Genomic DNA, 27124 nt, shown 5'->3' on the forward strand with positions numbered 1-27124 from the left:
CCCCATCCAGCCTGCTCCCATCCAGTAGGACCAAAAAGAAGCAGGTTGCTACAGTGAAAGACTCTTGAGCCACTGAGATGTGATGAGAAGTTAATGAAGTATCTATTCCCATAAGAAAATGGTGACAGCAAACTGGAACAACTGTGAGATTAGGGGCAGAACTTAGTCTGCACCAAGAAAACAGCGATCTGCTTTTCTGCCTGTGGAGTAGTTTAATGGATTCATGGAATCATAGGATAGTTTGCACTGGGAGGAATCTTTAAAGGTCATGTTGTCCAACCACCCAATGTGAACAGGGACATCTTGAAGGAGATCAGGCTGCTCAGAGCCCCATGCCTGCTCCTGAATGTCTCCAGGGATTGGGCATCTGCCACATCCCTGGGCAACCTGTGCCAGTGACTCACCAGCCCCATTATAAAATCTTTCTTCCTTTTACCTAATCTGAATCCACCCTTTTTTAGTCTGAAACCATTACCACTTGTCCCATTGCACCAAATGTCTGTCCCCCCATCTTTCTAAAAAACCAAACCCCAACAAACCCCCAAAACCACAATAGTTATAAGTCTAATACTGAGCTAAGAACACAGGCAAAACTAAATCTTATTAGAAATCTGTAACAAGCTTGAAATGAACTCACAAATTTGCATAAGCAGTCACACACTTTCCAAATTCCATCCAGCACTGTGATTATTATTATTTCTAGCCCTGTGATTCCCAGTAAAGCAGATGCAAACTCTTAAGAAAATCTTTCTTCTACATCCTTTTCCTCTGACAGCATGCAAGGTGATGACCACTTAACAGAAACATGTGCACTCATGAATATTTTTAAGTCCTTAATAAGATGGAAATGTAGAATAATGTATAGAAGTTGCATTTATGCTACTATAACAGAGGTTTTCAGTGTCTGCTGATCTTATTTTGGTAAGTTTTAATACTTTCAAAACTGATGTGTCTATTGTTCCTGGATATTTTATCAGCTTTAACTTCTGTTCACTTCATCAGACAGATGAGTAGCAGCTGCAGCCCCATACAGGGTAATGTCCTAACATTTCTCAGTATTTTCCACTCTACTGGAAACAAAAACCCCAAAAGCAAACAAACAACTCACCCAACACAACCCCAAAGCAAAAAATCCTCCAATATCATCACAGACCACCATTTACCAAATTTCACTTTTTGGAATTGAAGCAGTCATAAGGAGCAGTTATATTTTGCCATTATTAATTTTTTTGTTTGTTTCCTTCTTTTTTCTTTTTAATATTTTTTAGTTAATGGATCAGATTATGATTTTAAATTTGCTGTTTTAAACAAGTCCACTCATGAGCTGGTAAGGGTTTCCCCTCAAAGTGTTAGCCCAGATGGGACTCCTGTGGCTGAGTTACAAACCCCTGAACAGAAGGGTTCAAATACAAAACCATGCCATGAGCTGTGACTGTTCCAATCCAGTCACAAACCTTTGCTGATCAGTGCAGTAACAGATCAGAGGAATAAGGAGGTGAAAGAGAAATCAGCAGTCACTGCACAGACCAGACCCCACCGTGTCTGCATGCAGCCCTAAGACCTGAGTAGCTGCACCCTGTCCTCCTCTTGTTCCCTTCTTCCTTCTGGAAAGGGGATCAGTGGGGATGTTACCTGAACTCCTCCCCAAAGAGGAAAAGCCTTGGTGAGCTCAGTGCCCAGAGCTCAGCCCACCTGTGGTGACAGAACAGGTCTGAGCCTGACCCAAAAGCACAGGGCAGGGGGAGCTGTGGATGGAACATCACCCCAGGGACACATTCTCTCCAGGAAAAGCACACCTTGCCTCCTGGTAGCCCTGAGAAAAGCTCATTTGACTCTAGAATCTGATGAGATTAAGGTGTTGCACAGCTGGGAAACCCATTTTTCCAGTAGAGAATTACTGACTGTGAACAGTTTCAGAGTGGCACCAACAGTTGTGCCTCCAGCATGAGCAGCAATGTACTGAGATGTGGGTTTTAGGAATTCAGCACACAGGTATTTCAAAGATGAATGGTCTAAATACTTCAGCAAGCAAGCAGAATGCAGAGGACACTGGCTCACAGGTGGGATAAATGTTCTGTGCCCCCCAAATGCCAAGGTGACCAAGTGACAGCTGATCAGGAGCACTAAAGCCTCTCCTCTGCAAACTGCTGCAAATCCCTCCCAGCAGCTCAGCCCATCCCTGCTCATGGCAGCTGATGCAACTGTGGCACAGCAGCCCCTACACAACTCCCACAAAGTCTGGTTTGTCACTGATTTCTCAACCACAGGCATTTATGAGTGGATACTATTAAAAGGTTTCTCCAAAATGCCAGGTTCTCCTTGTTTAGACTGAGTGTGAAAATTAGTGACCCAGAGGGAACTGTTTCCAAAATAGTGTTTGTATTTGTATTACCTTCAAGGCTATCCAAGTAAGCTTGGGGAGAAACAGAAAAATACATAGTTAATGTTAGTTCTGCAAATAAAGACTGCAAAACAAAACAAAAGACCCAAACAATCTTCTTTCAAAAAAGAAATTATTCCAGGATCCAAGACAAAGCAATTTTCAAGCAGTTTTTGAATGGAATTAAGCTTCCCTACTACAGGAAGCATCACTCCAGAATGAAAGCCATGTGATGGGTTGGATGTGAACCACAATGCAGTCACCTAACACTAGGAAAGACCTCCCAAATAAATGTTTTTGAGGGTTGTAAAAGAGCACAGGAGCCTTGCCACACTTTCTGTTACCATGCTGCCAGGCATTAGATTGTGTCTAGGCAGGGTAAAGTGTGAAGAGGGATGTGGGCTCTAGTCCTCACCAAAAAAACCCCAAAACCAAACAAAAAAACCACCAAAATGAAACAAAACAAAAAACCCAAACCAACCAAACAAAAAAACACCAAAAAACACCACCAACAAAAAAAACCTAACGAAAAATCAAAAAGCAAAGGTATCTTCTTTTTCTGGGGTTGAGAACTCAGCCTGAAAACATGTCTCCAACCAGAGTCTGGAGAACAGTCTCAGTCCTGGAAAAACTTGCATCAACCTACAACATGTGACTTCCCATAGTTTAAAAGTTTAGTATGTGCAAAATAAGACAACCTATTTTTCATCTTCACCTTTACCAAAGGCAAAACCAACTTCAATTTCACAATGAAATTTGGCAAGCAACTAGTCAGAGAATCCTCAGGCTGTAGCATGCATAAAGGCCAATATGGAACACATCACAGCCCTCCACCTCACAGCAAAACCACAGGCATCATCACAAACAAATTTCAAGGATTCCCTCCAAAACTAAGATTCCTAAGATTCAGAGCACAAATCTTCTTCCCTTTTCAATTTTGCCTGAGCAGGGTACTTCATTAGTGCATGCTGAAAAGCACAGGGGAGGAACAGTGGGACAATGCCCACTGCTGGGGTGGGCAGGGGTGCATTCAAGGCACTTACATGTGCTTCATAAGATTTCACTTTTTGATTACCTGTTTGTACTTTCGGTAGCAACGCTGAATAACAGCAGCAGCCACCTCCTGCTGTTCCCGGAGAGGACGACCCTGGGTGGACAAAGGAAGGAGCAGCATCAGGCAGAGTGCACCAAAAGCCAGGACAGGTGACCTGGCTCTTGTCTGCTTGCAGGGAAAACCTCTCCTGTCAACACTGCCCGGTCCAACTCAGGCCTAGGCATCTCCTGGAGATGCCTCTGCTGTCAACTCACATAAGGAACAAACCTTCAAAATGCATCTTTACACTAAATGGGCAACTAAGCAGAACCTCTGGGGTACTGTAGGAATTCAGGACATCCCTCTGGCTGTCCTGGATTGCCAGGACCCCTGCCAGGGGGCTCAGAGACCCTGGCACAGAGCCCAGGACACACCTGTGACTTTGATTGTGACCCATGGAGCAAGTTACCAACCTGATATGAGGACCTGCAAGCCACGAAAGTCTAAGCAGAATAATAATCAGTTTGTCACTGGGTGAAAAATAGATTTTTTTTGGGTTTTTAGAATGGGATTTCAGGGGGCAAGATGGAGGAATCTGGGTGTGTCCAGCCTTTCTCCTTCTTCTTCTTGGCCTCCATCTTCTGCTGTGATGGTGGCACTTTTAGATGGGTTTAGAGTAGAAGCTCACTGTCTAACATAGGTGATGGGTATTGGGAAGTTATTGTAAATACTGTACACGTAGTTTTTAGTATAAAAAGATAACATCACTCTGGGGGAGGCAGAGTGCCTCTGTCTGTCTTGCTGAGCAGACCTTGGCAGGTCAGAGAAAGAATTTTATAAATAAGAAACAATAAACAACCTTGAGAACGAGAACCGAAGAGTTCTGACTCCTTCTTTGACTGCTGGGCTGGGAAAAGAGACTTTCTAACCTCTCTCAGGGTCACTGTGAGCACTAAAGTCCCGAGAGGGTACTCTACATTTTGAGGATGTGCTTTGTGAGTGCTGCTCTGCCACAGCATGGCACGGCATGCACTTCCTACACAGTACTTGCTGGGCAAATATCAACAAGCAAATGTCAGAAGCATTGAAAAGGTTATGATAGAAACTGTATTTTTGTCCCTGGAGTAGATATTACCCACATTTTGGTTAGTAACAAATTATACTCTCTCTCTCTCTCTCTCACACCCATCAAGGAAGACACTGGACATTTGAGCCACATACCTTGTATTTCCTGAATACTGTCTGGACGAGTTTGGCAGCTTCATAGAGTTCTCTCTGCTCATGATCAGACAGAGTTAACTGTGCAAACTCATTTTCTACCTTCTCGCTGGTGGATGCACTCAGAAATTCAGACCAGTCTGCTGCCGAGGGAAGGCTGGGTTTCTCAAAAGCTATTTCACTGATTGGAGAGCCTGCAGGGCTCAAGCTGGTGTTCGAAGAAGGGGTCAGGGGTTCACTATACAGACTTCTGAAACACCAATCACAGTAGGAATTATTGGCTTACAAAGCACTTGGGTTTGCATCACAGATAAGGACAGCAACATTTCTGAGTTCAAGACAGAGGTTTATGTTCCTGTCTCTCTCTCCAAGCAACATCCCACATCCCTGAGCCAGCCTGTTCTGGACTGCACAGATGTGGTGCTGGGGTGAAAATCCCATTCCATAAATTTGTAGCTGTGCTGGCAACAATACATCTGAGCACAGGAGTGTGCCTGGGCCAGCAAGGCCAGAACTGAGTCTCACTGAGAACTGGCACCTGCAGGCTGAAGAGTCAGAACATGCTGCCATCAGTGCTCACACCACACCAAAACCCAACCTCACAGCTCTCACTGACCTGATCTGTGCAGCACTGGGCAAGTGATCAACATCAGCAAGGTAACTGGCCAGCCAGCTCATGGTGGTGCTCATAGCAGCACTGTCTGTCCTCTCCACCAGCAGCGACTCCATTGGCACAAAATTCTCTCGCTTGATCCTGTCAGGCGTAGCTTCAATAATGTGCTCTGCAAGTGTCATCATGTTCACCTGTCAAGGGGGAAGGAACAGCAAACTTTAGCTGCCTGGAAGAAGGTGCCTTGTGCTTCCATGTTACAGACCAGCTTTAGACAGAATTCTGCATTTTGCCCAAACCTACTGTTTGTTACAACAGTGGAGTGAAATCCATTAAAGAGTGCTCGTTTGCTTTTTTGCCTCTTCAGACCAAACACTGCAGGGTTTCATATTCCCTGGACCTCTTTTTCCCTTTATGGGGAGCCCAAGAGATCTGGAGAAAGGTCTCTGGGCTCTCCCTCTACAGCTGTCACTGCAATGTTATTTCCAGAGGAAAAGTGACTTCGCCACTCTTACTGAGATGTGCAGTAGAGCGCAACAGGACAATAAAGGCACATCAAGAGAAGTTAAAAATCTTGGGACAAAACACTGTCAGCAATCTTTCTGAACAGTATCCCTCAGCTCAGCAAGTTTCATGGGAATTTTCAACTCCGAATAAAAACTCCTTTTGTTTTGCAATGCTCTGCTTCACCCCTGTTACACCAGCCAGAGGAGAACATTCAGAGATGCCAAGGCAGAACAGGTAAGGCTGTGTTCCCATTACTCATTTGCTCAGACAGCCACTGTCTCTTTCTCAGAGTAACTACTCATATATCTCTCCTGCTTCTGTTATATTTTTATTTCCTCTATTCCATACCTAGTGGGATTCTTCCTTCCCCAAACCCACTGTCTCTTCCACTCTCCACTCTTTCCTACCTCCTTCCCTCTGAAGTGCAGAGGCCTGGCCTGCAACCACAGCACTACCTCTCTCACATCTCGTCTTTGTAGGGACTTCTGCCCAGTTCCCAGAGGACTACTGGGCCATCTGAGTCACATGCACTGCTGTGATCAGGCTCTGCTTTTTCCTTTTTCCTTGCACAACTGAAAACAATTTTCTGCATTCTGTTGAAGTGTACAACCCTAAATGCTAACCATTAGCCTTTGTATCTGCACTGAAATTGGAAGAAAGTACATTAACTGTGTGACCACCTCCTTCCTCAAAGCACAATTCACAGTCTCTAGAGACCTCCATGGGAGTTTCTCATGATCAGGATCCTCTGTGCAGCCTCCATGCTCTCAGAGACTGCTGATCTTGGATCTGTGGGTGTGTTTACCTGCAGTTCATCCATGTGGTGTAAACAGTCCTCATCCCCTGTGCTGTCCCTGTAGGACAAGAGTTCTGCATCCACCATCTCCCTGTCGGCCATCATCAACACATTCATCTGCTCCCGCTGGCGGAGCCGATGGGCCACGGCCTCCTTCCCCTTCTGGCTCCCTGCCACCTGCACTGCAGACACACCAATATAAATGTCTTTTGGGTTCCACTTGATGCCTGCTTGGCTGCCAGAGCCCCGGTACCCAGTAACTTCTGGGATGTGCTGGGAGAGCTCCCGGCCATAGTCCCTCAGCCCTTCACTGGGGCTGATTGTCTCAGTGGAGGATTGCTTGGAGCTGGAGTTCTGCTTCCTAATGCTTGGCTGTTCCAGGCTCAGTGCAGTGGAAAGCAGCTTCTCTTGCCGGGCTTGAAAATACTCAGGGCTCAGCTTATGCTTTTTGGGTGCAGGGTAATCTTTCTGAGTCTCACTACTGTAATAGCTGGAAGGTTCTGATCTTGGCCGCCTCAGCTCTGTAAACAAAGAGATCAAGGTCAAAACTAAACATGCAACTCACGACTGCTATAGGAACATCAACAGCTTCTGCCTCAGGCCAAAGCTTGTGCTGTGCTCTATGGACACCTCAGAGGATGTGCAAAGGGAGAAACAATCACCCAGGGAGGATAGTGTCTCAGCCACTCCAAGCAGGCATTCACTCCTCTTCCTGATGCTTATGCAAGTGTATGTACCACAAGAAAAGAATTAATTGTGGACAGCAAGGCTACAGGTGGCACCTGCTGCCCAGGTGAGCTCCTCACCCCCACATTTTCACATGTTAAATGTCAGCAAAACAGAGCTGAATGGACGCTTTACCTGTGTTTGTACTGGAAATCACTGTGACTCCCTTCTGAGGCTCCTGAGAGGCAACAAGCTCACTGTGCCACTGGGACACCCAGCTCTCTGTGCTGGAGTCTGTGCTCGAGGGGCACTGAATCCTGGGGTTCTGCCCAAGCTGAGTTTGCTCATCTCTCTGCAGCTGCTCCAAGCACTCTGCCAGCTTGACGTGGCCCCGAGAGCGAGCGATGGCCAGGGGCAGCCTCCCGAGGGAGTCCGGGATGGAGATGGCGCGGCGGTCCCACTTGTACAGCACAACAGCTGCATCCATGTGGCCCAGGGCACAGGCCCACATCTAAAGAAGAAAAGGTAACTGACCCACTGGAGATCTGCCTTCTCCTTTCTTGTTAACCTCAGCTCAAGGAAAAACTCTTCTGATCAACAAAACCATGACACGCTCAAGGCCAGCAGATCAGGTTTATAAATGTTCTAACCCAATAAAACCAACCCAACCCAACATAGGGGCTGAATACATGCTATTCTCTCCTACAACAGAGAAACCTCCAACTGACAAATAAAGCTGACAGTTTGGTTTCTTCTGTTTTGGGTTTTTTTAGTGACATTGACATCACTGCAGAGACAGAACAGCTCCGTACACAAAGGAATCTCTGAGGTCAGAAACATGCAGACAGGACTAAAGGTTGGAAACCATAAAATCAATACTCTGAGTTGTAAACTGGCAGTTCTGGTTCCCTCTGGTTTGGCTTTTTGCTTGTCTAAGTTCTCAGTCATAATTTCATTACTCCAGTAGCCAAGACAGTTTATAACTTTACAACCTCTACAGTTAAACAGTCACAGAGGACAATGTTAAAGAAGGCATGTAAAGTCCTTTTCTCACCATGATAGTGGAGACTAGATGCTGTGTAAAACACTAACCAGAACCATCTGTCTGCCCCCTTTCCTTGTGCTTCTCAATGGCAAAGTTTTGTTCTGTGTGCTCTCTCTCAACAAAATGCCAGGAAGCTGATAGCACCATGCCTTACCATTTACACAGCAGGAACATCCACTCTACAGAGAGTGAAACTCTTTAGGAAAATGACACATCAGAAAGAGCTCCCCAAAGTGCCCTCAGACTCTCTCAGAAGTTTCAGACCCTGCTCTTACCAGAGGAGTGCAGGAGAAATGATCCACATTCAAAGGGTCAACTTCCAGCTCCAGATCAATGCTGTCTGCATGTTTGGTGCTGCAGGGGAAACAAGAGAAGGAATGATGCTCTGTAGCCATGTCAGGATCATTGTCTAAGCACAGATTTATCCAAAGCACTGTACCACAGAGAAGAGGCCACACACGTGTACTTACTACATGCTCACAACATGTGTATTTACTACAGACAGTGCCCCCACCACAGGCATGAAGAGTATGATAGATCCAGCAGCTCTCAAGAGACAAGTCCCATCAGATCAGGGCATGGGAACGAGTTCAGGGGCTTGGCTCTTTGTACAAGACAACCAGAAACATGGACTGAGCAAAGTTTTATAAACGCTCCTGCCATGCCTGTGCTGACAGAGTCCGAGGCTGGGTCTTACCGCCACTTGATGAGGGTCTGGATGAGAGTAGCATAGCCCTGGGCAGCAGCCAGATGGAGCAGGGTCATTCCTCGGAAAGTCTTTGAGTGGATCAAGTGTTTGGACTTCGCCCAGCATGCACGACTCATCATCTTCTCACACACCACCACCACACGGCTCTCAAAGCAGCTGCCCAGGGTCCCAGTCCCAGAAACGCACTGGAACACCACACACATCCCAGTTAACCACGGAGAGGAACAGGAATGTGCCCCCTTATTAACAGACTCACAAAACTATCCTTTGTCCCCTCAAAAAGGAAAGATGCCCAGAAGTTTCTCTCCTCAATTAGGTGAAAAAGACACCTCATAGGACATTGGGGACTTCACCTCAAACTTAAGGATAGCTAATTAGACAGAAGCCAAAAAGTCCCACCTAAGCAATTTACTAGAAAAAGAAGAGAACGAAGAAACCAATGGCTTTTGTGAAGTGTTTTACCAGGAGCAAGAACCTCTTGCACCTAGCTGAGGTTTTCTCTGTTTGTTATTTTGCCATTTATTAAACCTTTTTGTTTCCAACACTGCAACAGAAGCCATCCAGCTGATTTTATCCTGCCTCCAAAAGTAGCTGAGCTATCTTGGGTGAATAATATACCTCCAAGAGCTCATGAGACCTAGCTCAAAGGAAGCTACTATTACTGAGAGGAGCTGCAGCTTGCCCTGAACAGGCAGCCTTCCACTCCTGCAAGTACTGAGACAGTGACAAATGTGACCAAAAACCAGCTGCTGTCAGACACCCACAAACCAGACTTGTCACTTAGGACAAACTATAACCCTTTCCAAACCCCACCTCACAAAAAAACCTCTGGTAAGAAAGCATAAAGCTGTGTCTGGGCACAGAAGTGCTCATACCTGCACCTGTGTTCCACTGTTCCCATTCCCATTGCTCCCGCCTCCTACTCCTTGTTTGTGTTGCTGGGAGCCTGTCATTTCAGCCATTCTCCTCTCCATCTGCTCCAGTCGCTCCAGTATGGACATCCTGAACTGGTTATCTGGGTTGGAGAAAGCCACAGTAAGGACATTTCCATGGAAAGGAAGCTCAAGTCACAAACAGCTATTCTGGAAGTGACAGAGGAGGTTTGCTCTGCTTGGAAATGCACACACACTTGCTCTTCATCCTAGCTCTTCAACTTCCTGCAGCAACCCTCTGACTGCAATTCTAGAGACCTTCCTTACAGAAAACACACAGAAAAATGAAAAATGCAGGCAGAAGACAAATCCCTTTCCCTGTGAGTCCAGCTGTAGGCACCCAATACAAGGGGTAATGCAAAGCCTTTCAAAACACAAACTCTAAGAAAATATACCCATTCACTGAGCATTTCAGTAAGATCACATCTGCCATTTTAGAGTCACCGCCCTACTTTACAAGAGCCCTGAATTCAGCCTGGCCTGCATCCTGGAATCATGCAATAATGGTATCTGGAAGAAAAAGGCTCCTCTGCTTCCTTCTGTGCTTAGGAAAAGGAGCCTTTAACAGGGCACTTGTTCCTTCCCAGGGCATTTATTCCCTCCCTTTCTTGGAAAACAGCTTCAGTCAAGTGCCAGAAATAGAACCACCATAATTTGGAGTATGGGCACTGACAATCCTGTAACACCACTCTGAAACTCTGGAGCCCCCTGGTCCCTGCAGAAGTCTGTGTTACTGATTTGTCCCTCATTGCATTTTAACATAGCACTATCCTACAGCTACCAAGGCTTGAATGGTGGAGCAGGGAGGTTCAGACAGATTAACAGATCATTGCTGAACCTGATCCCACAGAGATCAGCTGAGGCAATGATTCTCTGGATAGGGCCAGTCAGTGCAGAGGGAATGGCTGCAAATGCAGAGGTCCTTCTGAGTTTCATGCAGCTCATGTGAAGATGGGCAGGACTGTTTTGTGCATAGGGAACATTTAATGAATCTTGATATCATGCTAAGAGCATAGGTAGTAAACTGTAAGGGAGAGACAGCCCCCATATTGTTCAGTTTCATGCATCCATAGAGACGGTGTGGTGGTGCAGAACACTCATAAACCCAGAACCACTCCCAGTGACAGCAAAAGGAGTACGTGCACCAAAATAGACACGCACTGATGAGGTTTTAAACATGTCAGTCTTCTTCAAGAAGAACACAGAGCCCTCCCTGGAAGGCTGTAGGAGTATTCTATGCTACACTGAGGCACAGCTCTCAGGGGAAGGTATTGGAGAGATGTGGATCTCTGCTGAGCTGCACTAAGGACAATATTGCAGACCACTGGTACAAGACAGCTCAGCTCCAGGGGCTGGACACATCCCCTTCTCACCAAGAGGCTGCTGTGGTCTGACAGCAGGCAAGAGCTCCATTCCCTTCTGGGCAGCTTCAGCATCCCCCTCTGGCTGCTCAAGAGCCAGGGACAAAGGAGGACTGTGGTCAGCACCTCTCATCTAACCTCATGTCAGAGGTGAGCTCACTAATCCAAAAGATTTATTATTAGTGCCTTACTAATCCTTCATTTGTCCTGTTAATTGCAAAGCCCCTGGGAAAGGACTGGCAGCTGTATCACCACACACTGATGGTGCTGCTGAGGTGTCAGGGCCCTGTCCCTCAGCTGTGGTCAGCACACAGCAGCAGCAGCAGCCCTGTTTGCCCAGCAGATCTTTGTTCCAGGAGTGCTGCAGTGTGCTGCAGTGCAGTCCACACCGCTGTCTCCTCCCTCCCCATTGCCAGGCAGAGCACGTCCACTGCAGAGACTGGCACAGACCTGGCCCTGCTGAGCTCCCCTCCCTGTAAAACACAGCCCAGGCACCTCCAAAAGTGGCCACACTTGCCCTGCAGGGAACAGGGCTCCACACAGGTAATGCCATTCTCCCTAGCTGGCTACCAGCACCTGCATTTATTAGAGCTGAGAGCATCAAGCCACACTGGGTATCATATCTGAGCCCCCAGCTCCTGCATTTATTAGAGCTGAGAGCATCAAGCCACACTGGGTATCATATCTGAGCCCCCAGCTCCTGCATTTATTAGAGCATCAAGCCACACTGGGTATCATATCTGAGCCCCCAGCTCCTGCATTTATTAGAGCTGAGAGCATCAAGCCACACTGGGTATCATATCTGAGCCCCCAGCTCCTGCATTTATTAGAGCAGCAAGCCACACTGGGTATCATATCTGAGCCCCCAGCACCTGTATTTATTAGAGCTGAGAGCAGCAAGCCCTACTGGGTATCATATCTGAGCCCTCAGCCTTGTACAGGCACAAGCAGCATCTTTTTAAAGGAAGAAATTTGGCTCAAAGTGGAGCAATAAACCAACAAGCTCAGGGCTGCAAGATTCTGGGGTTTGTTCCTACTCATTTAGGGGTCCACAGAGAATAATTCTGTACACCTGGACACACAGTGAAACACAGAAGTACAGATTACTATTTTCTCCCCATTTTTTTTTCAATCTGGAGCAGAAATGGATGGCCCTATGTTTGTAACTATTTTCCAGGCTCTTCTCTCTGGGCTTTATGATCTGTAATGAGTGAAGCCTCCACCTTTCCTGATGCCAAAGACACTGAGAATTTCCTGTCAGTTTTTGTCAAAAGACTGAAGTTACCAAAGGTATACCTGTCACCCACCAATGTCCCCAGACACTACACAAAACACTACACCAAAGAAATGAAAGCAGGGAACTTTTCTTAGGAAACAGAATTCAAAACATCTGGTGCTCCCAGGTATTCCTATTCAGACACCTGGCAGTGCTCCTGGAAACAATAAGGGCAGGACTAACAGGTCAGGCATTTTAGAAATATGTTGCTATTGGCAAAATGGGAAGTAGAAACAAACATTCTGGAGCACCAGCACAGCATGGCCAGAGCCAGAGCCCTCCCTGTGTCTAGAAGAGACAACCAGAATTTACCCAGATCAGGGTGTGCCCCCAAATGAGAAAGCTCCAGGCAGCAAATGAGCCAAGTGGGACAGCAGAGCAGTGAAGGTGCCCCCATGCTGACCAAAATCAGTGCCTAAGCAAGCCACAACTGATGACAATTCCAAAATTATTTATGTATAGTGTTTTCATCATTCTGTAGTATCAATTACACCAAGATGTCCCTTTCAAAAGGAACCCTGGTCATTTGAAGTGCATGCACTGCACTAGTCTACCAAAAACACCAAACAAAACCCCCCAACAAACTAACAACAACAAAAACCCTACAACAACAAAACCCCAAACAAACAAAAAAACCAACCAAACAAAAGGAATCTAAACCAAAACACAAAAAAGAAAACAAAAAGGGAGGGGCAGGGAGGGAGTGGGAGAGAGAAGACCTTCCCCCAAGGTTTCTCCTGAACTCAGCAATGAGGCAAAATGCTCCTTTCCTACACCAGCCCTGAACACACACCAGATTAGCAGAATTTTGGACCATGTCCAGCCATTTCACACACTGCTGATGAGCCAACTGATGCACCTTGCAATGCCTGAGAGAAGGGCTACAACAACCACAGGGCTGGAAGTTACAGCTAGCACTCTCAGAAGTTCAAGAGCTTTTATCCCGTGTTATTTCTCATTTTTCTCTCTTCATCACTTCAGGGGGTCTCTGCAGGGCCACCTGCTCAACAGGCACTCAAGTTACAGGAACAGTTTCCACATTCTTGTCTTTTACAGCCAGCAGAAGATCTCATGACAAACAAGTCTCTTGCAGGGCACTGAAGATGAGACCTCAACAACGCAAAGATCACTGTCCAAATAAGCTTTTCTCCTGCTACATTGTACAGGAGATCTAAACAGCCTGAGCCCAAGGAAATGTCTTGCACTGGAAGCACCCTCACTCTGTCCAAAGGTCACAAAGATCCACATGGATATAAACATATTCATATACTGAAGCTTTTGCTCAAAAATTCTGCTTTTGATGATAGAATTTAAAATCGTTTAGTGAGCTAAAAAGTTAGACACGCAAATTTGTGCATTTATTAAGTTTTTCCACTACATATCAATCTAAGAAACATTTTAATGTTCTTTAGGAAACTACTGAGAGTGTTTCTCAAGGTGTTCTTCAAGGCTTCCTCCACCAAAAGTGATGACAATAACCACATTTCCTTATCTTTAAGAGAGAGAATAATTTCACAGAAAATATTCTGAACATTGTTTCTTTCATGGGAATTATCTTCTTCAAATTCAAGAATATCAATGTAACACCAAAATTACTTCTCACTGTCTTTCCCCTACCATAACAAGGAGAGGTGGTGGCAACCTGAGGGGAGCTGAACTGTCCCAGCAGGGAGGGACAGATTTTGACCAATACTAAGCAATTGGTTTGAGTTTCATAATCATTTCCTTAAAACACAACCCATCCTTCAAGTGCAGAACAAGCTTCATTTCCATCTGCATTGTGAGAGAGCCTACTACTGATCACAGTAATGACAGCAGGTTATGCACTGAATCCTTCTAAAGATGCACAACAATTCTGCTACAAATCCTCTAAGGATAGATGGTTGTTTACATCAGCTGGCATCTTACAGAGTTACAGCCTGTATTACAGTTATATATAACATAACTGTACAGTTACACACAGACAACCTGGATATTATTTAATGTTACCTTTTTTTTTAATTTTTTTTTTAATTTCAGGGTTGGTTTAATCCAGTGGTGTTTTCTTAACCCAGATCCCTTCACAATGAATTTAGAGCACACCTGCACCAACAGCTCAATAAGCCACCACAGCAGGCACAGAGAGTGGAAAATGCAGGGAGCAGAGGAGTTCGTTTAATCTCCAAGATTCTGGAAGCCACACCTCCATTTTCTCCCTCAGTGCTCTCCAATAACACTGAATTTCCTCAGTAAGGATCTGAACAGATGCCAGCCATTTACGTGCCCCAAGTTTTCACTGGAGGCTGCAGGAGCACGTGCCTTGTGGAGCCTGGTAACAGCTCCTGACTGCACAGAGCCTGTTCTGACAGGGGGGCTGAAACACAGCACCTGCAAACACTTCACCTAACCCAAAGCCTCTGCCAACAGCAGGATTTCTGGCTTTGAGCTGTCCCCCATGGGCAGGCACAGCTCAGAGCACTGCCTCTGCCCACGCTTTATTACAACAGGTAGTAAAGGCACACCTTCATCAAACATCAGTTCTGCACTTCCTTTGTGTGGTGCCCAACACAGGGCACAGAGCTAAGAGAATAGCAAGGCACAGCAGTAAGGGACAAGCCCTCCTTTGCTTAACAGGCCAATTTTAAGAAATGAGCACAGACAGCTCCTTTTCTAATCTCTGCACACTGCTGTACCAGACAAGAACACATCCCAAAGGATCTTCAGTCCTTTTGCTAAGCAAGCTTCAAGCAGCAAGAAACTGTCTGTGCCACACATGACTTGGCAGTGCAGCCTGAATGATTACAGGGAAATACTGCTGAAAATACAGATGAAAAATTAATGGGCAGTTCTCAGTAGCAAGCAGTGTTAACAACACTTGCTCTTTTTTCACACTCTCCCCTGGACATCTGGATGTTTTTAACATGCTGCCCAACCAAACTGACAGACAGTAACTGGTTAAAAGAATTAAAGGATGAGGGTCTATGATCTCCTGCACATTCCACTGGGGCTGCATCTGCCCAGCATGCAATTATTGCCCCACAGAATTCTGAGCACTGAGCTAAAAGGGGTGTGCAAGACCTGCATGCTCCCAAGCACTGTGCTCAGATACTCTGGTGTGGAGGAGCCACTCTGAGGGCTTTGGCTGCCCAGCCTGTGCTGTTTCTTTATCAGCAGTTTCTGTGTTAAATCATCCCCGGCATGAGCACACACAGACTGAACTGAACAAGTGTGACAGCTGAGCAATGTAAAAAAAGCCATGCAGCATGAAGACATTTTTCTGTTTTGCAGAGCAAGCCAGAATTCTCTCACCATATTCTCTCATACAGCACAAGCTGTGGGTGGGGATGGAAGCAGTCTAAGGCCACGTCACTCACAGTGCCACTGCTCTGTTTCTATTTTGCAAATCATCTGTCACTGGTCTACAAAATCTTGCTCAATTCTTCTGTACAGCACAAATCCTGAACATCTTTCATGTTGCAGTAACAATTTTATCATTTCATGCTGATTTCTGAGGTGGCATTGTTGCAGAACACCTATTTCTGAAATAGAACTGGGGTTACATCCTCAATGCCCCTTATGAGAACCTCTCTTTAGCAGTAAGTTGTTACAGGTCACAGTCTCTACCAGCAAATTAAAGCATTTAAAATTAATATTCTAGGACGAATGCATATCTCTATTAATGAGGCAGGTCACTTCCTCATCAGGGTTTTGATCAGTAAGAAATGCCACAATACTGAGGGATGAGATGAGGAAAACAATGTATTGTACATTCTGAGCCTAAAGAGCAGCTGAAGAAACTCCATGAAATGAACACTACAGGACACGGGCGGGAATGATGAAGTCATCCAGACCTACACACACAGGTACTGTCAGTGATTTTAAGCCATTAATTCACCTGCCCAGGCATGATTTCTTACTGTCAACACTTTCCCCACAATTCTTCCTGTGCTGTAGGACTCTAGCTATTACTCCCATGCCATCTGGGATTACTCTGTCCCTCTCTGTAACCCCCAGTGCTCCCTCAAAACTGGGTACTTCTCTACTTTATCATGCCATTACTAGGAAAGAGAAGCAAGAGGGTTGCTCAGGCTGACTTCTTCCCCAAGTGGCAGTCTCTATACCAACAGCAATAAAGCACTTGCTGCCCTATTTTTCAGGCTTCTCTTCCCCTGGGCTTAGGGAGGGCAAGATCTTAATGCTATCCAGGAACAGCTGCTTCAGGAAACAAAGGAAAGTTTTAAAGATGCCATGTGCACTTTATATATTTTAGAGGTAGAGCACACTGCCAAAGACATCACTCCTTGTGCTGTTTTGTAATTTGTATAAAAGCTTGGCTGCCTAAGGTCAGTCTCTGCATCTCAGGTCACAAACTGACCTGACAGGTGCCAATACTATGAAAAATGTACAGGGAAAATGCTCTTGGATGTATGCAAGAGCAACAGCCAGGGAGAACGTGCTGTGCTGCTGCTCACCTGCCCAGTGCTACTACCCAGGGCTCCTGGAGATCTCTTCCTCCTAGGGCTACGTGCTAAAGGACTACAGACAGGAAAAAAAGCATCTCAAGCCACACATGCAGGCTCTGTGCTTACAGTACTGTGTATGATATTTACGTATGCATATGGTAACGATTCTGACCCAAGTTTTCTCTCCTTAAATCTGCAACCTCAAGAGTCAAAATACTCACTCCGAAATCACCAGACTGAAGAGCAGCATGCTATAAAATGGTCTCTACTTGCTGCAAAGTTAGGTAAATAGGAAAACTGAAAGCACTGGAACAGGTCAGCTTTGCTGGAAGCTTTCATCAAGTCTGACGTCAGTCATGTTTACCCCATCTAAACTGCGAGCAGTCCACACAGTCCCCTGAAGTCCTCTTCCTAATCCTGCTCTTTCTGGCAAAGCACGCTGCAAAACAAGTTTTCCAATACCGTGCTGTGGAGCAGGCGTGTGTTTCCAGCATCCCTAATATCCTCAGGAAGGTCTGGGCTACCGACCTCCTTGTGTGCCGTACCAGCTCAGCACACGCGGCTGCGAGCTGCTCCGATGTAATGTGTCCTGCCGCACACGTGATGCTACAATTAAAGTGCTACCACAACTCCGAGCCTGCATCGCAGCATCACTCGGGAGGGGCTGAGGACCAGCACGGCAGGGCGAGTACATGAAAACAGCGGCTCGTCCCACGGGTAGGGGCACAGCAAAGGGGGCACAGCGAGCAGCAAGGCGTGCAATCATCGTGGAAGTGCAGCAGAGTGAGGCACAACACAGAAGCATGCAGATTTAAACCCAAACAAGCACTGCGCAACACTTGATCCTGCAATACTTACTGAAAGCAGTACTTTGTCACATGTGCGCATCCACCGGACCCCTCCGCAGTCCCTCTACCTGCTTCCAGGTAAATAATGTGACAACACCTGGCACCAGAGGACTGACCTGGGAGTCTACAAGGCATCAGCGGAGGCTCCAGCCAGCATCTGGCGCAGACCCCGCAGCAGGGGCGGGCAGAGCAGGCTCCCCCCAGACCTGCTTGTCGTCTCTCGCATCCTCGCAGCCAACTGGAGCCCCGGGGTCCTGTCGCAGCGCCGGCGGCTCTCAGCGGTGCCACCCCCGCGCCCCGGCGGCCGCAGCGGACGGGCTAAGGCTGGCCGGGCTAAGGCTGGCCGGCATAGCCGGGGCTCGGGGCGGCCCGGCCGGCCGCGGAGGAGAACGAGCCCGGGCGCCGTTCAGCGCCCGCGAGCATCGCAGCCCGAGCGCTGGGGCCGCGGTGGGCAGCGGGCTCCGGGGCGCAGGGGCCGGCATGCGGGGACGGGCGGGCCGCTCCTCGCCGCGGGACCGGCGCCGCCTCAGAGCCCGCGGCGGATCGCGGCCGGTCCGCGGCTGCCGCCCGCCCCCCGGCTCGCCCTGCGCCGTGACAGACACCCCGGAGCGGCGTCCCGGGCGGAGGCTCAGGCAGCGGCTGGGAATCGGCGGCCGTCCCGGTCACCCCGGGCGCGCCCACGGAGCCATCGCCGCGCCCGATACCCTCTCACACCCCCAATCCCGGGCAGCCGGCACCTGCCCAGGGCACTCCGCAAGGGGAAGCGCCCAGACCGCGCCACAGGGCAGAGAGCAGTGGCGCCGGTCCCGCCGCCGCCCTCAGCCCACGCCGGGGCCCCGCGCCGCCCTCATGGCGGGAGGCCGGCCCGTCCGACGGGCTCCCCGCCCCGCGCTCAGCGCCGGCCCGGTGCGGCTGCGGGCGGGCGGCGCCTGCCGCCGCCTCCCATTGTCTGCGCGGGGCGGCGCGGCCGGGCGGGCCCTGCCCCGCTCCGCCACCGGGCCCGCCCCGGCCTGACGTCACCGGGCCCCATTGGCGGCCCCGCCGTGTTTACAGCGGCCCCGCACCGGGCACCAGGCGCCTCGGAACGCGCCGCACGCGAGAGTCAGCCCCGGGACGCGCCAGCCCTGCCTGGGTCACCGTCCCGCTCATACCACAGCTCTCCTCATTTCCCTACACACACAGAATTGTATTTTTACTCATTGGTCTAATAAGGCAAATCTGCGGAGCGGTAAAACCCGACAATTTCGGAGACTGCGCGGTCCCACCATCCACAGGAATCACAGACCCTCGGGCAGCAGGGCACGTTCAATCATCGGCCTGAGGAATCTGATGTCTGACCATGAGGTCAGGCTGGCTCAGAAGACAACATTCAGCATAGGAAATGAAATATTCCTTGCCTCAATTCAATCACATTATGATCAAAATGGAAAAGGACAGTCTGGGAAATGCAGTCAGAGCAGTAGGAGACTGGCTTCCTGAAACAGTGTCCTTAATAATGGTGTGTGAAAAGAAAAAAACCACCAAACACATCTCAGCAGGAATATAAACAGAACTGACAAAGGCTCCACACTACACAGGAGTCAGTACAGGGGAGGATGAATAGAAACTTAAGGAGTTTACTGGATAGCTCCTGTCAAGGGACAAGGTATCTGTGTCCTCTACCAATGCTCACACATCCCCGCAAGCTGCACCACAGCCTTTTAACAAGGTACAAAACATTCATCCCTCTTCCCACAGAGAGCCCAAACAGATAATCTTTTATGGTAACATCCAAGATGTAAACACCAGTCACCTTTACCCAGCTGGAAAGAGAAGTGAAAAACTGTGAATACTGTTTATAACACAGATATTTTTCCTATGGAAAGTCTCTTACAGCTGCAAAACGTTCGCTGATACTGAGCACATCTCTCCTACCCGACTCTGGTGTCCTGCATCTCACCACAGGCTAAGAAGGGCATCTGGTCCCACTAAACAGACACATGCCAGGGGTTTGGTGATAACATTACCACTGTACAGGAATCATGTACCTGTCAAATTGTGGAATGCCACAGGTAGCACACACAGGCTGTTTGCTCACAGATGATTCCAGGCTGAAGTGAGAGTTTGGATACCACTGGTGTGGCCTCATCATGCTAACACAAGCGAGCCACCAAGCCCCACCTCCCCGAGTCTTTTTATGTTTTCCAGCTAGGAAAGACAGCGAGATTATACACTGAGAACCAGCAGGAGCTGAAAGGCTGCCTGTCAGGTGCTCCTGCGTCAGGGCCGTTTACATTCGGGGCCAGTCACACCCTTGTCCAACCCGTACACACTTGACTCATCAGTACACACATGGCCTGCCCCTATTTTTAGGTTCTGTCCTCTTTCCTGCAGATGCATATGTGTAATGCCAGCAGCACTCACAGGCATTTCCCCAGAATTTCTGATCACATCCTGTGCCAAGGAAACACCATCTCTACAGACATTTTATGGAAGCAGCAAAGGCTTCTGCAGAGGGCAAACACAACGTGCTTTCCATTGGGAATCTGTATTGAAATGCCTTTATAATTCCTTATGCATCTGCCATGAGATCATCTCTGCCCTTCAGTTCTTCAAGCCTCATTTGCTTTTTTTTTTTTAAAAAGAACCTCTCTACAGACATGAATGGGAAGTGAGCTCAAATGGCTATAAAAGCACACAATGGCTTCTGAGAACTGAGTTTTACATAGAAAACAGAAAAGGCTGCCAAGTTTATCAGCAGAGATCAGGATCACATGAGAGTGCTTCCTTTATGAGAAAAAGGTTTGCTTTGAAAAGAAAGAATATCACTATTCAAATTAACTAGAAAAAATGCAAGAACGCCAGCAGCTGGTGTCAACTGTCCATTTGTAAAAGACCTAACTCACCCATGAGTGAGAAATAAGGAAAACTAAGAATAAAACAAGTATCTCTGTATAGTTCAGAAGAGGGTGCACAATCCTTCATGGCACAGCAGACACAAATGAAGGAAGGAGCCCTTCAGAGGATGGCACAGAACAGGCTGCCTTCAGACTCCTTTTCTGCCCACTCCTATGCTTGGCTCAGTTCTTAGAAGCAGAAGCATGGTGGAAGATGGTCTCACAACCCTTCCCAGTCATTAGCAGGACTGCTCCCTGATCCCAAAGGCCAATACTTGTGCTGTGCTCAAAAAAAAAAAGTGATTTTTGTCTTAATGGAACTGAAAACATAGAATTCACATATAGAGCAATTTTGACTTTATTTTAAAGACATTTGTGGAAGGGAATTGTTTATCTAAACTTAGATGAGATGGAAATTGCTTGTTCTTTTCCCAGGGTGTTCCTGGGGTAATACTGTTAGCTCTATTCTCTCTGGCAGTGCTCATTCCAGCTGGAATCATGAACTGTGTTTTAACAATGCAAAGGAACTCAGAGTGTTCCACTGAGTTAATTAAAAAGAATTTTAAAATTCTTGTCAATATTTTGTGACTACAAATATTCCTCGAAAATCTTCCCTCAAGACCACGTAACAGTCAGTAGGGCAAGGATTTTAAGCAGGGAAATCAAAGCAAACAGAGAAGTCAGGGATTTGTGTATTTATTCAATTGATAGAATCAACTCACATTAGTTTTCACCTTGGCTAGCTAAGCTAACATTTGCTCTCTAGCAGTAAATGAGAAGATGTAGCTGGTCCTTTAAATAACAGTGTAATTTGCTCCCTTTGGAGCACTGTGCATCAAGGCAGAGGCTTCTGATAAATCATGGTTGGTATAATTATTCAGTCTTTTTCCCTGAAGGGCCTCTGCAATGCAGCGGTCCTCTTACTTTTTTTTTTCCCCTCCCTGTTAGCAATGCCCTAGTTTGTTCACTGCTGCAGTCCCCCTCCCTTCCACCATCACCACAGCATAACAACCTCTAATTGAGAGCTGGGCTGCTAACCAAGAGCACCCAGAGAAGCTGCAGGGACACCAGAGACAGCACTCACAGCCACCTTCTCAGCTCCTCCCAGCTCAGCAGCACCAAGGAACTGTCAAACAAGGCATTCACAACCTACCCACCTGGCATGCCAACCCTGGATTGCTAACAGCTGAGCATCAATCACCATCACACGCTATCAGCTGCACTCCACAAGCAGCAGGAGGCCCTGGCAGCAGATGAGAAGCACCCACAGACTCTTACAATCTTCTCAAGTCAAGCAAATTCGATTTTGATGCTGAACACAAGACTTAGTGCACCTCCTTGTTAAGAGCCAGTTCTGTTTCTGTTTGCAGCTGTACCTCTGCAGCCACATCACAAACCTCTCCTCACTCTGCAATGCCCACTCTGCTCTTTGGAAGTGCTACCATGCCAACTTCTTTAGCACATCCCTCTTGTACATGCCTTACTACCTCCCCATTTCCTGCTTAAATAAATACACATTTTCCTAGACAAGCTCAAGTTTCAGAGTTCTCAAGAAAGACAATTCCAGGGTAAATGCTTCTCTCCTAGAAACTGGGCAGTATGATCAGCTTTCCATTCAGACAAACGAACCCACCTCTTTGCCATCCTCTATAAAAGGCAGCAACATTTTGTTCACACCAACAGAGCTAATAAAACTTTTCAATGAAAGTACTTTGATTAACATTGCCACAGCCCTTCCTGTCAGGACAAACCTGCCCCTCTACATCCCTCCCCACCTGGAGCTGCTCTGTCATTCACAGTTCTGCATTTGTTCTGCTTTCTTAAGGAATATCCCGCTTTTCTTACCGTCCAAGGACAGCCAGTCATGCTGGGAGGAAGGCAGGGTTGGCAGAGCTCTGGCTTTATATTCAAATACCACAGAATTGGAGATGATCTGATTGTTGAAGGCAACTTGCAAAGTCACAAGCCCAGTGTCATGAGCTAAAAGGAAAATACATGTTGTAAGACAGAGAACTCCCTGCAGAAACCCCCAGCTAGGAATTACCCAATGTGCCAAATATTGGGCTGAGAGCAGGTGAAGAGATGGGGTGCTGAACAGTGTTTTTGTGACTAGACAATTCAGCAGTCCAAAATACCTGTTGGTATATTCAAACGTGGAGATTTTAAGCTTGAGAGTCATCTAATGGGTTATTCTGGCAAAAGGCAGAATCACATGTTTCTAAAGACTGAGCAGCCTCACTGCATTTCCAATGGAAAGCTGGGGCCTAGCAATGAAACCAAGTTATTCTGCATCCACTTGAAGTCATGTATTGCAGGCCATCACTACTGAAAATCTCTGTGGGGAGGTTAGAGGTGTTCTCATGTAAGTTACAAAGGGCAAAACAGGCAAATCAAGCCAGCAGAGCAGCTGAGTGCACCCCTAAGTAACAGCTACTCTTTAATCTGCTCTTTCAAAACAAAAGTAATGCTTAGAATTATTTAAAATTACTTCCAATAATTATTTTAAAGTTAATTCAAAGATTCTAAATAGTATTTGTTGTGATCTGTTGTGATGTATCAAGATGCCAAATTGCTGTTCTCACACTAAACTGGTCAAAAAAAAGAGGAAAATCTTCTGGATGCCAGTGCACTTTTGTACAGGTACACGACACGATGAGGCTCGGAAACCTGCAGATGTAGGAGAGCCGTGCTCCTTACCTGGGCAGTAGCAGCGCAGTACCCCTGGCTGAATTAAAGATGCAGGCACTGAGATCTGATCAAACAGACAGCTGTAATTATTGCTGGCTTCCTGCCACGGGCCGGTAATCAGGACTTTCACTCCTCCCTGCCAGGAAAAAAGGAGAGACCCGAGCGTGACAGGAGAGGCCGGGGCGGGAGGAGCGCGGCCGGACGCGCCCGCCGCCCCTTCCCGGGGCCGTGCTGCCCTCGGGCGGCCGGGAACGGGAGCGACACGGCCGGGAACGGGAACGGGAACGACAGCCCGCGGGCACGGGAACGACAGCCTGCGGGCACAGGGCCGCCCGGTGCCGCTCTCGGCCCCGTGCCGCTCCCCGTCCGGTGCTGCCCTAGCTCGGGGCCACGGAGCCGCCCGGTGCCGCTCTCAGACCCGTACCGCTCCCTGCCCCGCTCCCCGCCCGGTGCCGCTCCCTGCCCGGTGCCGCTCTCAGCCCGGTGCCGCTCCCTGCCCGGTGCCGCTCCCTGCCCGGTGCCGCTCCCTGCCCGGTGCCGCTCTCAGCCCGGTGCCGCTCCCTGCCCGGTGCCGCTCTCAGCCCGGTGCCGCTCTCAGCCCGGTGCCGCTGCCTGCCCGGTGCCGCTCTCAGCCCGGTGCCGCTCTCAGCCCGGTGCCGCTCTCAGCCCGGTGCCGCTCCCTGCCCGGTGCCGCTCTCGGCCCCGTGCCGCTCCCCGTCCGGTGCTGCCCTAGCCCGGGGCCACGGAGCCGCCCGGTGCCGCTCCCCGCCTGGTGCCACTCTCAGACCCGTACCGCTCCCTGCCCCGCTCCCTGCCCGGTGCCGCTCCCTGCCCGGTGCCGCTCTCAGCCCGGTGCCGCTCTCAGCCCGGTGCCGCTCCCTGCCCGGTGCCGTCCCCTGCCCGGTGCCGCTCCCTGCCCGGTGCCGCTCTCAGCCCGGTGCCGCTCTCAGCCCGGTGCCGTCCCCTGCCCGGTGCCGTCCCCTGCCCGGGTGCCGCTCTCAGCCCGGTGCGGCCCCTCGCGGTACCGGCCCGGGCCTGCCGAGCTCGCCCCACCGGCAGCTGCTCGGCGAAGGCCGGGAATGTCCGGGCCGCATCCCCCGGAACCGGCCAGCGCTGCGGGCCAGGGAGACCGGCCCGGAGCAGTTACTGCACACCCCCGTACAGACTCAACAGTGCTCCAAGGCCGGGCCTAGGAAAACAACATCCACCACCACCTCTTTTTTTTTAAATTCAAATTAATCTTCTCTTCCCATTAGTGGCTCAAACAGTCTCTTTCCTCGCACATTTCTTCACAGCAGCAAGGTCTGTGCTGCTGCCATTTTCAGCTTATGGGGCATGTGACTGATTTTGGAAGTCAGTGAGGTGGAGGGAAATGCTGAACTCATTAAGGCTGTGCAGGCCTTGAATTACTCTCCTAGGAACACCTGTGACAAATGTAAGGAACAGCTCCAGTTCGCAAATACTACTGCTCTACTGGGCCTAGGTAGCACCACGAAGCCATCATGTGGGGAAGACCTGGCTTTCAATGAAACAATACCTTTCTGTTCAGATGCTTCCTTAGTGAAGAAAGGGCCCTGTCAGGATAATGAAGTGCTTAATTAAAAGTACACTCAGACATGCAAGCAGCCTTGAATGCTCTGACTTGGGAGAGAAATATTTTAAAAACCTTTTCAAAGCTTTAACAAAACAGTTCCCTTATTACCAAAGCAAAGATAAAGCAGTAAACATGAGTGAGTAAAAGCCCTGGACTTACCTCAGGGTAAGACCATTCTGGTGAATAATCTGTCACCATGAACAAGCGGCCACTCTGCTGCAGCAGCCCCAAAGTGCCTTGTGCTGCAGCTGCCGAGACCACCTCAGCCACGTGCATGTATGCCATGGTGCTGGCTCCGTTCTCCGTGCTGCTCAGCTGCATGTTGGCTTGCTGAGGGCTGCAGCAAGGAATGCACATCTCGGCCTGGTTGTACGTCGCTCTGTTACTGTCTTCAGGCTGAGACAGTCCAGCACTGTCACCTGACACCAGCTGGTGTCCGTACAGAGCATTGCTCCCACCTTCTACCGATATGAAATCGTTAATTAGATCAGAAAACTGGTTGCTGAAGGAGATGTCAAAGTGGTCTAAGTTAAGCTCCATGTTGGAGGAGTTATTTAAGCTAGGATGGGCCACAGGATAGAGTCCTTGTACCATGTTTCCTTGGAGAATAGGGAGGTTGTTTCCATTCCTGATACCCCCGTTGGCCTCAGGCTGCAAGTAGTGTTCTGTGTTGCAGGCTTGAAGATCCCCTGATTTAAGTAGATTTTCATTTCCTTCTGCCTGCTGGGAGGTCTCCATGGGAACTTCAGCTTCTGCAGTCATAGCCTGGAAGTTTGCTTGGAACTGCATGAGCTGGAGAGAAGAGGTGGACTCTATTCTGGTTTCCACTGTGCCGTTACAGTTGGACGTGGTTTGGGACGAGGACTCTGTTTTCACATTGGAGATTCCTAACGTGTTCACAAATGAGCTACCTGTGTCATTCAAATTGTTGTGAGTGTTTTGTTCAAGGGGAAGAGGTTTGCTGGCATCCTGCAGAAAGAAGCTGGGGGAAGGGGTCTGATGGACGTGAGGGCTCTGGACGGTCTGATTGAAGCTGGAAGAATAGTCCTTGTTGGAGTCAATGGCACTGAAGTCCATCTGCTCCAGGGTGGTACTTGGGCTCAGACCTCCTCCAGATGGAAGTAAACCTGAACCAGTACTGAGTGTGAGAGTGTTAGATGCAGAAGTGGAGGAAAATGCTTCTTTGGACATCTGTTGTTCGAAAGATGTGTCCTCAGTTTTAATTTCTTTTGTGAGGGTTGTATTGAAGTTGAAGCTACGTTCTGTTGTGGGTGACTGCCTTATATTGGTATTGATGCTGTCACTTTTCATACCTCCTCCACCATAAGTCTGCCCTTGCTTGGGATTGTTAAGAAAACAGTCTGGGTCAAAATTCATGGTGGTTTCTGGAATTTTCCTATTTCCTTCTAAAGTTGTGGAGAGCACAAGTTCCTCAGAGACAGTGCTGGGTAGCATCGACAAGCTCTCTGAACTGCCAGTTGTTGGAAAAGCAAACTTGTGTCCATCTGAACTCACAGCAAGTACCAGTCCTTGTGCAGCTGCATCTGAGGACAGAAGGTGCTGATTTGGGCCAGATGTGGGTGACATCGTGTACACAGCTTCACTGGTGACTTCTGACATAAATACAGTGGCACTTTGTGACAAACTTCCCATAACTGATGCTACAGCCATGCTGGACACACCAGTGACAGCTGGGCTATCTGCCATATCTGGGTCGCTGTTTAACCCACTGCTGATGGACACAGGAGAATTCTGGGTTGTGTCAGGGACCTCCACCTGGTTGGTGGAAGAAACCTCAGTGCTGTTTTGATGGAGCAACACTGGTTTTGCCACTTTGCCGTTCCTCTTCTCTCGGCTGGAGGCCTTGCCATGGCTGTGCTCGTTCTTGCCTTCAGAGACATCGTTATTTTGTACCTCTGAATGAGTGCTGTACCCACCTGTCCTTGGTTCAACCTTTGGTGATATGATGCGGTGTTTGGCACTGTTACACTTGTGATGCACACTGCTTCCTGCCCCTGTGCCAGAAAACAACAGTATTTGCTGTTCAGTAAATACAAAATTAGGACAATGCTAGTTGTGTATCTCGTGCTTGTGCATACATGTGCACACAGAGCACACAGTCAGCACTGGAGCTGCTGAAGAA

At 48.4% G+C, this 27124-nt stretch overlaps 1 protein-coding gene across 8 annotated transcripts in view; it reads right to left on the reverse strand.

Moving 5' to 3' along the window:
• The window catches only part of CAMTA1 (calmodulin binding transcription activator 1), a 248518-nt gene that overhangs the window by 16852 nt on the left and 204542 nt on the right, over positions 1–27124 (reverse strand). For 4 of the 8 annotated variants that reach the window (XM_066564162.1, XM_066564159.1, XM_066564156.1 and 1 more), the window contains 12 exons: positions 25141–26996; positions 23397–23523; positions 22545–22679; positions 9840–9979; positions 8953–9149; positions 8531–8609; positions 7406–7721; positions 6554–7065; positions 5248–5435; positions 4635–4881; positions 3456–3527; positions 2393–2413 (listed from right to left, as the gene is read on the reverse strand). In XM_066564162.1, coding sequence (XP_066420259.1) covers positions 2393–2413; positions 3456–3527; positions 4635–4881; positions 5248–5435; positions 6554–7065; positions 7406–7721; positions 8531–8609; positions 8953–9149; positions 9840–9979; positions 22545–22679; positions 23397–23523; positions 25141–26996 — 3890 coding nt within the window. Of the gene's footprint in view, positions 1–2392; positions 2414–3455; positions 3528–4634; positions 4882–5247; positions 5436–6553; positions 7066–7405; positions 7722–8530; positions 8610–8952; positions 9150–9839; positions 9980–17833; positions 18136–22544; positions 22680–23396; positions 23524–25140; positions 26997–27124 lie in introns of those variants that run through there. The other 4 variants (XM_066564158.1, XM_066564157.1, XM_066564160.1 and 1 more) reach the window with 3 other exon arrangements.

This window comes from Molothrus aeneus, chromosome 21 (assembly GCF_037042795.1).
Source record: "Molothrus aeneus isolate 106 chromosome 21, BPBGC_Maene_1.0, whole genome shotgun sequence".
Lineage (NCBI taxonomy): Eukaryota > Metazoa > Chordata > Aves > Passeriformes > Icteridae > Molothrus > Molothrus aeneus.